This window comes from Lipophrys pholis (genome assembly GCF_963383615.2).
Source record: "Lipophrys pholis genome assembly, chromosome: 21".
NCBI classification, from domain to species: Eukaryota; Metazoa; Chordata; class Actinopteri; order Blenniiformes; family Blenniidae; genus Lipophrys; species Lipophrys pholis.
This window is the reverse complement of record NC_137649.1, coordinates 3,708,618-3,726,481: the sequence shown is the minus strand read 5'-3', so window position 1 is coordinate 3,726,481 and position 17,864 is coordinate 3,708,618. Positions and strand designations below refer to the sequence as shown.

The 17,864-nt window shown below is 40.9% G+C and overlaps 1 protein-coding gene across 1 annotated transcript in view; it reads left to right on the top strand.

Moving 5' to 3' along the window:
• The first annotated feature begins 9,165 nt into the window (after positions 1-9,165).
• The window catches only part of LOC308125982 (gamma-aminobutyric acid receptor subunit rho-1-like), a 31,758-nt gene continuing 23,059 nt past the window's right edge, over positions 9,166-17,864 (top strand). The window contains exon 1 of the mRNA XM_080490048.1: positions 9,166-9,559. Coding sequence (XP_080346174.1) covers positions 9,450-9,559 — 110 coding nt within the window. The 5' untranslated portion in view covers positions 9,166-9,449. The remainder of the gene's footprint in view (positions 9,560-17,864) is intronic.

Genomic DNA, 17,864 nt, shown 5'->3' with positions numbered 1-17,864 from the left:
TGTCTGCAAAATAATCGTGTCTGATTTTCCTGTGGTGTGGGGTGTGTCAGAGTACCGGGGGGGATTTATCCCAATAAGGGTGAATCTGCTTCGCAGTATGCAAATCCCTGGTTAATCCTTAAATTACCTTGATAAAAGATAATCCCAAGTCGTAACATAGGCCAGAGTTTGATTTGTGGCAACATGTTTGTTTACATTTACATGCAGTGTTTTACACTGAAGTCACGTTTGACTATGCAAGAATTAGAATTTTGAGAGTGAACAACATAGACCTATATACATAGTTTTATCGAAGTCTGTGGTGCAGAGTGTGATACTCTGCTGAAGAATCTGTTCACGCTGTGCAAGCAAGGTCCACTTCCATCGCGGGCCGCACCAATGTTATGTTTACATAAGGTGCGGGCCACAAAGTGTTGCTGCGGCCCGCGAGCCGCGAGTTTGAGACCCCTGCTCTAAAGGAAGCAACGAGCCTCCTTTCCTTTGCTTATTGAGAATTCGGACAGTCCTTATCTTGCCCGCCACACAAAACACTCCCGGGGTTAAGGAGAAGTCGATAGGTACGTCCTAATTGTCCCTCCTAACTCCTTGACTATCGACTTTTCCTTTTTGTAGTCCATTTTCGGAAACTTGTAATCACTATCTTGCGCCGCCGTCGCATTATTATGATGTCACTAAGTGAAAGCGCTGTCCGACTGCCACACTAACGTGATCGCCTTTCACTCACTACTTTTGGTAGCCCTCTAACACCTTTTTTTTTTTTTTTTAAATATGTTTATTGATTTTTAATAATACAATACAATCAACAATCTGGTTACATCAACCTGTACCAGAGGACATGAGCAAAACAACACGAGACGCACATTCATACATCCATCCACACACACACACTTAGTGAAGTTTGCACACGAAAATATATAAACAATTTTAAATAGACCGTTGTACAGTACAACATAATGGTTTGGATACAGAAATATTAATGAGGAAGAACAAGAAACATTAACAAAAACATAACAAACAAATAAAAAAAAAATAAAAAAAATAACTAATTTGTTATGATGGTCATGTAAGGTTCCCATAACCTCTCAAAGTCTCTTTGTTTTCCTTTTGCAATATAAGTTAGTCTTTCTAGTCCAATGCATTCTGACAGTTCTTTGATCCATTGTTGTGTTGAAGGAGCCTCCATCCTCTTCCAGTTTAACGCTATAGCTCTCCTGGCGTGTAGCAGCCCAAAATCCAGTAGTTTCTTTTGCTTCCTTGTTCTTGAAAAGTTTTCTGGGTATATGCCCAATATACAAAGTTTGGCAGAAAGGGGAACCTTCACTTCAAAAATTTCTGATAAGCATTTAAGCACATCCTTCCAAAATTGTAATATATCTTTACACTCCCACATACAATGTATTAGTGTCCCTTTGTGATCACGACATTTGGTGCATGTGTCTGGATTATTGCTGGATATGTGATGAAGTATTTCAGGTGTTATATATGTCCTTGTCAGCCACTTGTATTGAAGTAACTTTAGTCGTGTATTAATTGTTTCTTTTTGAGCTCGCAAACAAGCTTCATTCCAATCTGCTTCATCTATATGTTCATGTATGTCATTTCTCCAAGCATTTAGTTTATCAATCGCAGAATCCGGTGAATTCGACCTGAATAGATTATAATATTTTGACATCAAACCTTTTTGTTCCCGCTTTTTGAGAGAGATTTCTTCTACTAGTGATAAACTAGGAATGTGTATCATGTCTTCATACTTTGATGAAAGAAAACTTTTTAGTTGTAGGTATTTGAAGAAATGCTTTGTAGGGATTTGGAATTTATGGCACAGTTCACTAAATGTAAGTAATATCCCATCTTCATATAAATCTTTGACTGTTTGGACCCCCCTCTCTTTCCATAGTTTAAATCCTCCATCCTGTTTTCCAGGTATGAAGTGTTCATTATTACACAGGGGAGTGAATTGGGATAAAGATAAAGGATTACCAATTTGTTTATGTGCACTGTGCCACACGATGATAGTGTTTTTTAGAAAGGGGTTCTTAGTCTGTTTTTTAAGAGTTTTTAAATTGGCTGAGTAGATATAACTATTAAGGGGCAAATTTGGACTGGATTGTTGTTCAATAGTCACCCAAGTAGGGGGTGGGTTTGTGCAAAAGTAGTGTGAAGCTGATGTTAATTGGGCAGCCATGTAATACCATCTAAGGTTTGGGAGTTGGAGGCCCCCTCTTTCATAGGGCAAGTATAGTAATTTAAAACGAAGCCTTGCTTTCCTATTGTTCCATACAAAATGACTGAATGTTTTATTGAGTTTATTAAAGAAGGATTGTGTTAAGGGCATGGGAAGTGTCTGGAAGTAGTACAAGAATTTGGGTAAGATTGACATCTTCAGGATATTTATTCGTCCTATCATGGAGATGGGTAAGTTTGTCCAACGATTTAAAGTTTCTGTAACTTGAGCCACAAGGGGGTCGTAATTAGTAGCAACTATTTTGTTCAGATCTGGAGTGATTTTGATGCCCAAGTAGTTAAATCCGTCTGTGGCAATTGTAAAGTTTGTTTGTATGGTTGGATTTTTTCTGTCCTCTTCATTAAGAAACATAAGTATTGATTTACTGTTGTTAATTTTATATCCAGAGAACATTCCAAATTTTTCAATAAGGTTGACCAGGTTGGGAATGGTATTTTTTAAATCTGTCAGAAAAAATATTATATCATCAGCAAATAACGATATAAGATGCTTTATCCCCCCAATGCATACCCCTGACAGTCCTGCCTGAGTTCTCACTGCAATGGCTAAAGGTTCCAAAGCAAGAGTGAATAGAATTGGAGACAGCGGGCATCCTTGTCGTGTGGAACGTTGTAAATTGAAAGGTTCTGAGATGTTGTTGTTAGTTAAAACTTGGGCAGTAGGGTTTGTATATAGCAATTCTATCCATTTGATAAATTCCTCTCCCAGTCCGTATCTTGGAAGCAGTTTCAGAAGATAGGCCCACTCAATTCTATCAAATGCTTGGCATGCGTCTACAGCTAGCATTGCTGTATCCTTTGCATTTTTTTTTTCATACAGTATATTTAAAACACGTCTAATATTGTGATAACCTTGTCTTTTTTGAACGAAACCTTGTTGATCATCTATTATTAGTTTTGGTATGAGTCTTTCTAAGCGTTTTGCCAGGATTTTACTTAATATTTTTATATCACATCCCATAAGACTGATCCCCCGATATGATGAGCACTCGGTTTGAGGTTTATTAGGTTTTAATATTAGAGTGATTGTAGCTAATCTTAAGGATTCTGGGAGATTTCTGGTTTCATATGATTCTTTAAACATGTTAAGCAGTGGTTGGGCTAACTTGTTTTTAAACACCTTGTAAAATTCAATAGGTAGCCCATCAGGGCCTGGGGCTTTGCCGCTATTTATATTTCCTATAGCTTCCAATATATCCTTTGTTGTTAGTGGGTTATCCAGAGCTTCTTTATCCTCATCAGATAATGTTTGGAACGGTAATTTATCCAGAAATGCATTTTGAACTGCTTCATCCACATAACACTCTGATTCATATAGTTTTTTATAGAATTCTCTAAAACTTATATTTATCTCTAATGGGTCGGAAGTCAGTTTATCAACATCTGATTTTATGCTGGGGATTGTTCTATCTGCCTGCATTTTTTTAATTCTCCAGGCTAATAATTTTCCTGCCTTCTCTCCTTGATCATAAAATGTTTGTTTTGTCCACAACAAACTTTTTGCCACTTTGTCAGTCATTAATTTATCATATTTAGCTCTCAAAATAGTTAGATTTTTAATTTTTCCTAAGTTGTTATTACTATAAATTTCATTTTCCAGTGTCTTAATTTGTTGTTCCATTAATATAATTTCTTGGTTATATTTTTTATTTTTAGCACTCGTGTAACTGATAATTTCTCCTCTTATATAAGCTTTAAAAGCTTCCCATCTGACACTGGCTGACGTTTCATCTTTATTAAATTCAAAATAATTGTCTATGCATTTTTCAATAACTTTAATGAAGACATTATCTTTTAATAAAAAGGCCTGTAATCTCCATCGTTTTTGGCCCTGTTCAACTTTATCCAAATTAACTTTAATTGAGACTGGAGCATGGTCGCTCATAACAATGCTACTGTACAAACATTCTTCCACCTTTAATTCTATGGATGTTAGAAAATAGTCTATTCGTGAGTGGCTTTTGTGACTACTTGAAAAACATGAATACTGTTTGTTGGTTGGATTTTGAACCCTCCATATGTCTTGTAACCTAAGGTCTTTTATATAGTTATGTATTATTTTCCTGGTTTTTGTATGTGTATTGTCAATTTGAGAGGACCTATCGAGGGTTGGATCAAGGGTGCAATTAAAGTCACCTCCCATGATATATATGCCATCTAGGGCAGATAGTGTCAAAAAGAGTTTGTCAAAGAAGGATGGGGAATCATCATTGGGGCCATATACATTAACCAAATTAAATTTCTGTGACATTATAATACCTTGTACAATAATGTATCTCCCACCTGGGTCTAAAATAAGTTTAGTTTTTTGAAATGGTACGGATTTGTGGATCAAAGTTACAACCCCTCTGGCATGACCAGTGAAAGGGGCATGAAATATCTGACCTGGCCATCTTTTCACTAGGATTTGAATATCCGGTGTTGTCATGTGGGATTCTTGTATAAAAACAATCTTTGAATTTAGGAGTTTTATTCTGCTCAATACTTTTTTAACTTTTACCAATTTTCTCATTCCCCTGACATTCCAACTAGTAATAGTAATGTTAAAATTACTTCCCTGCTGTGTCCTTTCCATATATTTTTATAATGAACTTAAGGAGCATTAGAGCCAGTAAGGTTGATAATAAAATTGTTAAATAGTAATAGATAAAGTGCAAACTTACACAGGCATACACACACATTCATACCTACACATATAAACAATACCGAACTTTTGAACCTTCCCTTGAACCCGTGCACTTCATCCTGTGAAATGCACACCCACCCTCCCAGAACGTAGTGGTTATTAGGGATGCTGATCCACAAATCTGAGGAGCAGCTGGTCAACATGACCCCAACTCTTCTAAAACCCCTAACCATACACCATGCTACTTCACAGTTGTATTTACTTACCCTTATGAAATAGAACTAGAACACATTTACACAAATATGAATTTAAATTGAACTGCCAACATTAACATTTAGAACAAATGATTATCAAGTGTCTTTTACCACCAGCCTCATATTACAGCACGTGATGGAGCTTGTTCATGTGGAGTGAGTGTCCCCCGCTGTAGATGGGAGCTGTTTGTAGAAGTCCTCAGCTTCTTGTGGTGTGGAAAACAGGTGCATCTTGCCTCCATGTAGGATCCTGAGTTTACATGGATTGTACTGAAATCCACGGAAAGCATTGATGTCGATGAAGCCTTTTATGACGGGGTGAAATCCTCTCCTCACGCGAACTGTTTCAGCTGAAAGGTCCTGTGCGAAAGTGATTTTTTGCCCATCGTGGAGGATTTGCTGTTTTTTAGCTTCACGGAAAACGAATTCCTTTTCTTGGAAACTCAGGAACCGGACCAGAACCGCTCTATTTTGTCCGGGCCTTCCATTCAGTGTACGATGGGCACGCTCGAGAGTGAACACTTTTTGTGGTGGGAGACCGAGCCATGATGGTAGCATCTCAGTTATGTATTCAATGAGCGGCCGTCTCCCCTCTACCCCTTCACGTATACCAAAGATGCGCAGATTCTTCCTCCTGCCCCGGTTTTCAAGATCTTCTGTTTTCCCCTCCAGGAAAGCAATTCTTTTTAAGGCGGATTGTAGGGCTGTATCGGCAGTCTGCTGTGACTCCTCAGTCATAACAATGCGGGTCTCCGCTAGCTCAATCCGGCTAGTATTAGCCGTAACTTCCTGGTTAGTGGCAGTTAGCTTACCCTCTAAAGTTGTGAGAGTGGTTGACATGCTCGTTAGTCTCTGGTCGATACCATCGAGTCTTCCTCCAAAGTCCGACCGCATTGCCCGGAGCTCTGATAGCACTTCTCCAATGCCCTCCGTGTTAGCAATGTCCATGCTGTTAGCAATCTGAGTGCTAGCTATGCTAACACTCGTGTCGTCCAGGAGGCTTACCGGGGTTGTTTTCGTGGTCGTCTTGCGTCTGCGGGTGAAGATTTCGCACTGTTTCGCAGTTGGTGTCTTTGACATGGCCTTTTTTAACTCGAATGTTGGCAGTTGGATAGGGTATTTCTAAGAAAAGTGTAGCATGGTGTCGGAGCTTCTCGGCTAGACCTCCATCTTGGTCACGCTTCTCCCCGGAAACTCCTCTAACACCTTTAAGGTAAAGTCATATAAGGAGAAAGGAGGGACTTTTCGGACGTACCCAGAGTCTGAGGTAGTGCTGCTGTCTTCCATTTGTTTTTGCCACGATGCTTCACATTTTGATGACGTATGTGGCGGCGCGAATCTGTGTTTGCTGCTGTTGCCAGATTGGCTGTTTTCCTCCTACATGTTAAAGCCTGTTTACGGTGAGCTTGGGACGGGTTTTCCACTAAAGCCCCGTGTCCACAGTGCCCCTTGGTGCCGGTACGGGTCAGGTCGGAACGGTTGTTGTGCGTTTCCACTGACTCAGAACCGTTACCAACCGGTACCATTGGTAACCATTTCTCGCTACCCCTCCACTTGGGGTACCAGGCACAATGTGCCGGATATGAGGGGGAGGAGCTTCAACACTGCCGTCTGCTCATTGGTCGGTGACGACCGCTGTTCTCCCAGCAAGCAGCCATTTCCAATCAGTTCTTCTGCAGCAATCAGGAAACTTTTTTGAAAATGTCCCGTTATGGCGTCACATCCTGCGTGATTACACAACCGTTCATAACCCTGCCTACATTTCAAACCGTTTCCCGTGTAATGGAAACGCGGCACTGATACGGGTCTGGTTACGGATAGTCAACCCCCACCTGACCGGCACCGGTACCAAGGGGCACTGTGGAAACGGGGCTAAAGGCTCTATGGAAATCTGGCACCCTCTTATACAACGTTGAACTGTGAGAGCGCTGTTCACACCATAATGAACGGCGCTCTCAGTGACGTCCATCAGGCAGAAATACAGAACGTTCAGTTCACATTCACCCAAAATATGAACGAGTTCATGAACAACACTGGCTGTGGCAAGTAAAAGACAATCCATACATAATTATATTCACAGGACAATGTTTAACACACAGAGACGAATACCAAGACTTGAAACAACAATAAAAAATAAAATTACCCCGACTTACCCCTGCCCACCCCCACATCAACCAGACAAGACAAAATATTGAAATAAGTCCCGTACTGGACCAAAGAGAAACAGTAGTTCTTTCTACTCCTTTTTGTCAATGCAAATGCAGACTGAGTGGATTGTGTCTTCTTTTGTATTTGTTTTAATAATCTGAATGTTTCTCCTTTCATTGTCTGTTTTCTTTCTTTTTCTGTGTCCAATGCATGCGACAGGTCCGATGGATTTGTAGGAAGCACGACAACAGTTTATTTCACATCATAATAAAATCCAAACTAACTTTGTTCCATACACATGTACCCGACGTGAGTGAAGAGAAGAACTCCAAACAACTTGGGCAAGAGGAACTTCAACAACAATTCAACTTAAACTGAACTGCGTCAATGAACGCAACTGGAAATAAAAGAGAATGAACAAAAAAACAATTTACTTTTGCAACTATTTCCACCCCCTCCACACTGCATGCACAGAGCCTAATTCAAGTATGTGATAACTAAACTTTTGGCCTAACATAATTTTTTTCCTCATCATTTTGATAGACAACCTTTATTAAAACCGATTAAAGCACCAGAATTTAAAGTTTGAAAAATAACAGAAATTTTTACTGAAGGTCAAAATCAAATTTGTGCTGCACACGCCTCTACACTTTAATTTGTTTACAGTAAATATGAATTGCTTGGACATAAGAAGGGTGCTCTCTCCATTTCTATAAAATAAACTTTCTTTGTAGGACAAGTACGTTCCTGTGTATGTTTGTGTTGATGTAAGTGTCACTGAAGGAGAAACTCTGATGGGATATGAAGCATTACCAGTTGATGTTGATGGATGAACAGTGAAATAAGATGCTCTTTTCAGTTCTTACAATTGTGTATCTGACTCAGTGCCTCACCAGCCATGAACCTCACCGCCCGTCACTGGATCTCTGGTTGTCTGGACCATTGATTATTTTTCTAATTCTGATGGTCAAGCGTGTTTGGTGTCAATTATTGGGTTGCTGATGCATGTTTGCGTATTCCAGAGGTTATTTTGTGCACGTTAATGTGGATTTGATTCCCGGTGTAGTGGCACTTTTTTTCCCCATTGAGATTCATATGAGTTCCAGATAAGACATCTATGCAATGTCCAGTAAATCCACACAAAAAACTTTAATTGTGGCTTTTTGTGTCCAATTGTGGCCTTGAAGTTACAATTGGACTCCAGTTTGTGGTTCAGTGGGGAAGACAAGTAGGCTTGTATAATGAATACACACACACACACACACACACACACACACACACACACACACACACACACACACACACATTGATATTCCACAAACATTAATTAAATTAACTTTTGGTCCTACTCCTTTTCTCACATGGTTGGCCATTATTTATTCAATTACTTATTTTTGGCATGGCTTTGCTCTGTTATGTTTATTTGCTTTGTGTGTTTTTAATTAATTTTGTTGTCATTGTTTTGAATAATCAAATTTCTGCCCACATGTCTGGAATAAACTTCCATTCTATTCAAACAAATCAATTCAAAATCTTTTATAAGTAGCTTTTAGCTTGAATAAATTATTCTTTTTTGAAAATTCCCAAGTATTCCCGGCGAAGTGACTGGAGCTTTTATTTGTATCACCCAGTTAGAGAAACTAGCAGTGATTTACTTTAATTAAATGTTCTGTAAATGACTTTTGTGACTGGTTAATCCTCTACTGCCAGGTGACTTGGAACCCGAGGATTATAAGTGGACTCCTCGCCTTCAGGTTATTTTCACTGCTCCTTAGAATAAAGCACAACAATTAGAGTTTATTCATATGAGGAAACGACTTATTATCTCGTTCCCTCGCCTTTTAATTAAAAATTTTCCCCCTCTGTGGCTATTCCGGAGCTCCGTAGGACTCCACTCTAACCAGGCGGCATAAATGTGCGTCCCTGCCGCGGACCCCGCGTCCTCCGCGCGCTGACAGTAAATCCTCCCCATCTGACGGCGGAGGATTTGCAGGTTTTGGCGAATCTGCCCCCCACCCCCCCTCCTCCCCCTCCTCATCCGTGAGATTAAATCGCGTGACTTTCACGTATAGATTCTCACGGCGCGCCGGTGCGTGTGCGGAACGCGCCTCTGGTGCGCACGGAGCGGCGGCGGCGGCAGGGCGCAGCGGGCTCGAGGCTCCGGGACGCAGGACGTCATGCACACGGACGTGGTGCTTCTCGGTCTCCTGCTCTGGACGGTGCGGCTCGGCGTGTCTGAACAGAAGAGCCGCGGAGGACCGCCTCTGCGGCCCTACACGCTCACCAGGTCGGTGCTGATGGAGGAAACCCTGTAAACGTTGTGGCAGATCTGAAGAAGCGTTTCTCATCTTGTTTCAAGTGGAACGTGTGGATAAGATCTTAAAGTTTAGTGACTTCCTTAGAGTAACACTGCTGGTACACCAGTATAAATACTGTTTAATTCTAGTCCAACGTTGGTCTGGTTTATTTTGGTCTAATTATGATCAGATATGTGTGTCCTGGTTTATGTTGGGTTATTTCAGTGTTTACTGGTTGATCTTTGTTTATGTGGGTTTGATCAGTAGTTTGTTTCTCCTGGTTCTACACTGTTTTTCTCTATTTTCTGTGCTGGTTTGATACTGATCTGCGCTCGTTTCTTTGGGTTTATGCCACTAATGCTGGTCCATACTGCTCTATTCTACACTCCAAAAAATAATTTGTTGAGTTAATGCAATTTAATCATGGCACACACATTTCAATCTATTCAGATTAAGTCGATTGAGTCCCTTTTAATTATGTCATATGAGCAACATGTATATTTGTTGATGCGACATTATTTAAATATTTATGTTCAATAGGTTGGTCTTTCATAGAATCTAAACATTATTTTGTTCATCAAATTAATGACAATGTAATTCACGCTACATTGGTCAAGCATCTCAACACAATAAAATCCAGCCTTGCTGGATCAACACATTCTACTGAAATTAATCTTGTTGAATGAATTAAAGTAGGTTTTTAAAGTTTGATTAATATAAATGTCGTTGTTTCAATTACTTTCCTTCCAGCTGGTACAGCTATCAAGCATATAAGACTCACATTTCAAATGTATTTTGATTTTAAATCCACAAAACATTTTAAACAACTTTTTTTTTTTTTTCACCAAATAACACGAAAAACTGTTTTCTCCCGTGTTTTACAAAATATTTTAAGCAAACATGTTTGGCTCAGTTGGGACAATCTACATAAAAATAAAAATAAAATCACCAATTTTGCAATTAATATATATACATATAATTAACTTTTTATTAAACAAAACAAATGGGTTTTTTTTAAAACCACACTGAACAATATAACATGACCTCACATGAATATAACATTACCTCACAAAGACAGTGGAGGAAAAGTCACAAGTAAAGTGAAAAAACAGGCTTTCAGATGCTCCCTGTTCTGATACCATAAGCAAACCTTCTGAAAAACTAATTCTCTCAAACTCTAATATCCAGTATCACTGATCATTTTACATTTCAGGCAAGAAAAACCCTAAACTGTGTACTTCCTGTTTCACACACCTAATACTCAGAATATGACTGCTCAACTCAAAACAATAATTCTGACAACATATGAGCGCAACTGCAGCAACCGCATTTGTCCCCTTGTGGGAATACAGGTAACACTAAAACAGTTCCAGTTTTTCTTTCAGTCTTATTCACACTGACTCACTCCAAAAGTTTGTTTTTGGGGAATTGCACCTTGGATGACAACGTTTGCCCGTCAAGATTAAGCAAAACAAATAACGAAATGCATTTTTGGAAACCCTGCCATGTGTAAGAGAGGAGAATAAACGATAATTAAGTGGCACTCATTCAGATACGGACACCAACAATGAAAGGTTTATATATTATAGAAGTGTTCTGGACACTCCAGGAGAAGAAATGAAAGAAACACAGCGACTGAGAGTAAAGATGTTCTGATAATGGTACAAAGCTGACCTGATATCTTTCTAGAATGTGTTACAGTTCATCTAAGTTAGCCAGCAATAAGAGGGCTGGGTTTGTTTAAAGACCAATGTCTGCAGCGTTATCCTAATATTCCTCCGTATCAGGTACTCTAGTCTAGTATTGTACTTGTGAAGTTTCTCCGGGTGTTTTGGATGTTGGATCACGAGTCACAGTTCAGTCTCAGTCTGACTTTGGATAGACGCTAATTCATAAATACCTTACCATCTATTCTTTCACAAATTGTTCATGGTCTTCATTTAGGAAGGTGCACAAAGACTTGATGATCCATCCACGTGCGGTGTGTACTGGGGATGTCCCGATGAGATCGGTAGATATCGGACCGGGGCCGATATTGGTGAATTGTGAGTGATCGGGATTCGGTAAATCCTGCCGATCACCCCGCCGGTCTAAAAAAAACAAAACAAAAAAAAAAAACCTTTTTCACATCAGCTGCCATAAAGCGAGCCCCGTTTGCGAGCTGCTGTAAACTGACATTCACAACGTCCCCTAATAACCACAACAATCAGGGACTAGAAGCTCCGGTCGAGCTGCAGAAGCTAGAAGCAGGTGTAGCGGGGCCATAGACCTATAAAACTAGAGTAATATGTAGTGTTTTATGTGTTTATGTGTAGAAGACTACTTCTAAATCTCTATGTGGTCTGTCTTCTTCTGCTTTCTGTTGTGTTTGGTGAGTCACAGCGCCCCTTAAGGCCTGGCATGTGTATTACATGCCCTGAAGCCTCGTGTTGAGCCGTGCTCATAGTGATTAATTTGCCACAAACATAAATAAGAGATACAAGACTGCAGAGTGTACTTGTTTTTTTTGTTGTTGTTCTGACTGAATAAAGTTTAAATAAGTTCTTAAGTCATTCTGAGAAGAATTTTGATTCAATAAGTGAGTTTTACAATAATTTCTATCTAAACAAAGCTTCTGCCAATAGTGCTTTTAGCTTCAGACGTCTTAGTTGCTCCAAAAATACATTATTGAGTATATTTGCAATAGCAATGTAAGTATCGGATCGGGAAAGTATCGGTATCGGCCGATACTCAATTCTGAAAAATCGGATCGATATCGGGGGCCAAAAAGTGTGATCGGGACATCCCTAGTGTGTCCAGTATCATTCTAGAGAGAGATAGAAAAAAGAGGCAATATAATATTAATGTTTCTCAGACAGAAACAGGCTTTCCTTCGACACACCACCAGGCTCAGTTTTCAGGATTACGCCGGATCGTTTATCAGTGGATCTAAAACATTTTCAAATCCAAACGCCTTCAAATCTTCACTTTTACAAAGGACAGCTAAATAAATGGATGAAAGGGTCGAATGAGAACCGGGCGGTAAATTGTCCAGAACCCAATACACACCACAGAGCTTATGCTCTTTGCGTGATGTCCCGAGAGGATTACAAACCTCAAACTCATCAACATAAAAGATAATGGATATCCTCAATGCATCAGCAGCTAAAAAGCTATTTGTTTGGTCGTGCTTGCCATCTACAAAAGATCTGTAAACACTCAGAAAAACATTGAGGGTTTGTCTGGTGGTCAGAGTGTTCCTCAGTCACTTTATCTAATAATTGATATTGGCTCAATACTTCCTGCAATAAGTGTATTATTGGCATGTACTGAAATGATCGCCTCTGTTCTACATCGAGAAAATACTCAACAGGTTCTACAACTCTAAAACCGTGCTTGTAATATTGCTTTGTTTTAAGAGAGGTAGCTGAAGGGCCCAATCTTTATCTACTGGGTTAGAAGCAGAAACAGAAGTGGTAAGTTCTTCAGTAACGGCTTGATCAACATGGAGGTTGTGGCTTTTGAACATTTCTGTCACTGTGCGCTTTGTTACTGGCCCACGAGCTGAGAGCAACAACAAATGAAACTCCTCCACCAGTTCGTCAACTGTTGGAGCTGGAATATGAAATGTGTGTTCTAAGTTCAACAGTAATGAAGCTACTCTCTTCTCACTTCGTCCTGGAAGATCTGTAACTTCACTATCCTCACTTTCTACCTCGGTCTCAGCTTCAGAATATGACACATGAAGTAGAACAGCCAGGTACCGCTGCACCCTCACAACTACCTGATACTTGTGCCACGTCAGCAAGAGAAGCAAAGCAGGTTTTGAAATCTTTCACCGCGTGCCCCTGATGCTTTCTATTCTTATGTGAGTAAAATGTACTATCAACATTTGTCTTGAAAGAACAACTAGTAAACACACAGCTTACGGTCTCCTTATCTTGTAAATGTGTTCCAAGCTGAACAATAAGATCTCTCTCTCTCTCTCTGGCGGTTTCTGCAATCACATAACACAAGTTTGAAAGTAGCTGAACTGATAGCGGTTTGAATGAACCCTAATCACATGAGTTTTTAAGTCCGCCCCATGTCTTAAACATTTATTTATATGCAAAGATAATGTTGACCCCGAACATTGTGACGATGTAGTTTTTAATGTTTAGGTCATTTGTACCTACAACTCTCCTTGCTGTCACAGTGCCTGCTATATTAGCTGTTAGCTGTTATTAGCATGTCACACAACAGGCAAAATACTGTCCAATCTGTGTGCAACATAAACTTACCATGAGTTATAGAAGAGGGACACCGGAACAGAGCATGGGGACACCTTCAAGTTTAATGGGTTCATCTAGTAAAAGAAAATAATCTGAGAATATATTTAACTGAACACGTCACTGTGATAAAAATAAACATCTCTAGTTTCAAGCTGTCATTTTAGTGTCTTTAAGTGTCCTTAAGAATTATCTGCAGCAATTGGGACTGGGCCCGATAATCTGATGATTCGGTCATTGTTGTGGTGCCGAATAATCAATTTTGAGATCCGAATACTGCCTGTGTGTATACCGTCCCGCCACGCCACGCTCCGCCCGAGCGCCGCCACGCTCCGCCCGAGCGCCGCCACGCTCCGCCCGAGCGCCGCCACGCTCCGCCCGAGTGTCTGTATTTCCACAATAATCAGACTTGATTAATTACCTGAAAGAATAACACATCACACAGATCTCAGCCTGTGTAGGAATCATGTTAAAACCTTAAAACTATCATATGTGTAATGATGAACACGCCACAAATGCACAAAATAAAAAAAAAAGTTAAAGGGTAAGAGAGTTTGCCTCCCTCATTGGGGGACCCCGCAATGTCTGGCAACGCTGGTCAGCCCGTGTAGATTCATTTTCAAGTGGTTGTTAAATGGGAGAAAATGCAAACTCCACACAGAGAGGCCCTGGATAGGATTTGAACCTGGACCATTTTGCTGTGCAGCAAGAGCGCAAACCACTGCGCCACCACTCTGAGAGGCTATCAAAGGTTATTTATGAGCACTATGTATCTCATTCCATTCCTCGTGTGTGTTCGTCCAGGTACTCTGGTTTCCTCCCACAGTCCGAAAACATGCAGGTTGATTGGTGATACTAAAGTGCCCTGAGGTGTGAATGTGAGTGTGTGTGGCTGTCTGTCTTTGTGTGTGTGTGCCCTGCGACAGACTGGCGACCTGTCCAGGGTGTACCCTGTCCTCACCCATAATGAGCTGGGATTGGCTCCAGCACCAGCAGTCGTGTTAGAAATTATGAGATGAAGGTAGTAGCTTACATGAATGATTACAAAGTGAAACCAAAACTAACTCTCTTGCACCTTTAAACTCGCCAGTCTGTCTGGCATCTTTTGTGCATGTTAAAAAAAATGTAATACAAAAACGTCTCCCAACGCTGCAGATGCTGATGTAGAGCACTTGTCCACCTCTTTATTCCAAAAACACTGCAAATAAATGCACAAACAAAAAACTAGGTTGCTGCTTGAATATTTGGTTACAATAATATTAAATAATAATAAAAATAACAAAAAGTTTGTCAAAAAAAAAGGCTCCAGTAAAATAAATTTATCACGCAAAAATACATACAAATGTTTCCTATATATCTGCAAAATATGTAGGCTACTATTATAAAGTGCAAATTATAAAGAGCATGTTGGAACACTAAATAAATGATAAATAATGAAATGCAAATCAGAAAACCAGTAACGTAATTCTTTTGAAAATTAACATTAACATTAACACTATTATTATACATGTAAAAAATAAGAACGTGACCTTGCATTCTTTCTGATGCACACTCAGAGATGCATTCACTCACTCCCTTTATTATTTATTTACATGAAAAGTTGGATAGCACAGTGCTACCTCCCTAGCCTGCTCCCTGGCTGCAAACTGTGGAATGGATTTCCTGACTCATTCCTCCTGGTCTCATTGAGACCCGCCTCCCTTCAGGAAATCCAGTCCACAGTTTGCAGCCAGCGAGCAGAGCAGCAGCAGGGAAACACTGTGGAGTCATTTCAGTAACAGTGAGGCTTCGTGGATCGGAAAACTCCGCAGGTTGGATCGGAAATTTCCGATCCATGAATTACGTTGGTACCGGAACCCGATCCCGATACTGGATCGGATGGGCCCCATCCCTACCAGGGATCCTGATGAGGAGTGTGTTACAGTAGTCTAGCCTGCCTGAGACAAAGCTGTGGATGAGTTTCATAATGATCATGCATCCTGATAGTTTTGTGAATTCAGCTCTGGGACGGGGGAGATAATATTATCTATGTAGAGTCGATGGAGTCTGTCTTAATTTGGTGTAAAGTTTGTGTTTGTGGCACAAAGCATCTGAAATCTGAAAATGTGTGATGATAAGATTTTTTTAGTTTTGTTTCGTATCAGTTTTGTTTTTTGCAGTTTTCGATCTCCTTCCAGTTGGAGGCTTTATTTTCTGAAGGGTTCATGTTGCTGGTTGGAGCCTCCCATTTGGAATATGGAAACTGAAGGGTGAATATAGAGTTGTTAGCCTCCTCTGCAGCAGAACTCTTGACCTGCTTCCTGACTGCTGCCGCCATTTCCGAGGTGAGCCCGTGTGGATTTAGGACACAGCTTGCCCACATGCCTAATAATCAGAGCTCCGTTTTTAGCTGACAACAACAAAAGATGACATGTGTTTGGATTGGGGGGGGATTCACTTACTCTGATTATGTAACCTGTAATCTGACTGTGTTAATGGGCTTCCGAAATTATTGCTATTGTTGTGGCTTTGGGGAAGGTCATCCGGGCGGAAGGAAGGCCAGCAATTAAATGTCATTTCAGTCCACCTGCGATTTAAAACATCTTTGAATTGTTTTAGCGTGCAAGGACATCTGCTTTCCTGCCGTGCATCTCTCAAAAGATTTTAGGAATTGTGGAAGCTTAGTCTAACCAGCTGGTCACGACTGGAGATTTACTGAATGAAGTCACTGCTTGGTTTGCTGACAGCTGATGGAGGTTTTAGAAATGTTGCAATACAAATGCATATAATCTGGTTCAAACCACTGAGTCGGATCCTTTTCTTCTTATTCGCCGCAGCTCTAGAAAAGACCTGCAATATCAAATTTAAGACTTTTTAAGACCCCACGGGAACCCTGTCAACCAGTGACGTGCGGGCAGGGGAGGAAGATGAGGCAGTGCCTCACCTTCACCTTTTCAGTAATGGCGGTATTAATATGCCTATTCAGCACAAAATATTGGTGTGATCTTTACTGAAATGGCTTAATCTCATTCTTTATCCCTCAAAACATGGGGATAGACACCAAAACTATTTTGATACCATACATAGTTACTGAGATATTGACGGAAACAAGATTTTCATAAATGGCGGCCTTAATTTGCATATTGTGCGGATTGCCCAAGGATGACAGAGTGGCATCATCCAGATTCTTAACGAGCACACCTCTTACAGAAACAGAAAGAGCAAAAGAACTTTACGGACCGCAGTGCACGCGTATCCCTGCCACCGGACTGTAACTTCGAGGCGAGCAGGAAACAGCAGCCTAAACTTGACTCCTTTCTGGTAAAGGGCTTGTTTGACTTTGTTGAATGCGGCTCGCTTCTTCACAGTAGCTGAGGTCTGGGTAAACTCGCAGCCTCGCGTCGTGGTACTGAAGCTCGTTCTGTATAGCCCACCGGAGAACCTTCTCCCTCTCCCGGAAACCATGAAAACCTGCCACAAAAGGTCTGGGGTTAGGGACTAGGGACTCTGCAGCAGTGAGGCGGCCATTAAAGTTATTCACAGTCTCGCGGAATGCGTCCACCGAAGTCTGTAAAGGTTTTACCGAGTCCAGGATTAATGTCGCCATGTCTTCCTGGAGCGAGGCCCGTTGCCTCTCCAGTTCCGATACCAGCTGGCTCTTTGATAGAGCCTCTGGGGTTTCGTCCACCGCCGCCGCCGCCGCCGCCGCCGCCGCCGCCGCCGCCGCCGCCGCCGCCGCCATCTTAGAAAGTTTGCTAGCTACTGAAGCAGCACCGCCACCACGTGTAACTGGACAGCTTCGAGTGTTGCTCTTTTTGGGTTTAGAACCACTCATTTCACCGCCGAATCGAAACCGGAGCTGTAATCCGCCGTTCAAAACACGACTCCAAATCAGAACGTGGTGTTTACAGGGATGTATTTACAGTTATGCTGGGAGCCGTCTATCACATGACTTCCTCCTACATCGTCAACACCGGAAGTCTCTATTCTTTGTTTTAATGTATTTTGTTGCCAACAACTGTTTTAGTTTTCTAAGTACAATTGTTTGTTCTATCAGACGACTTGAGAG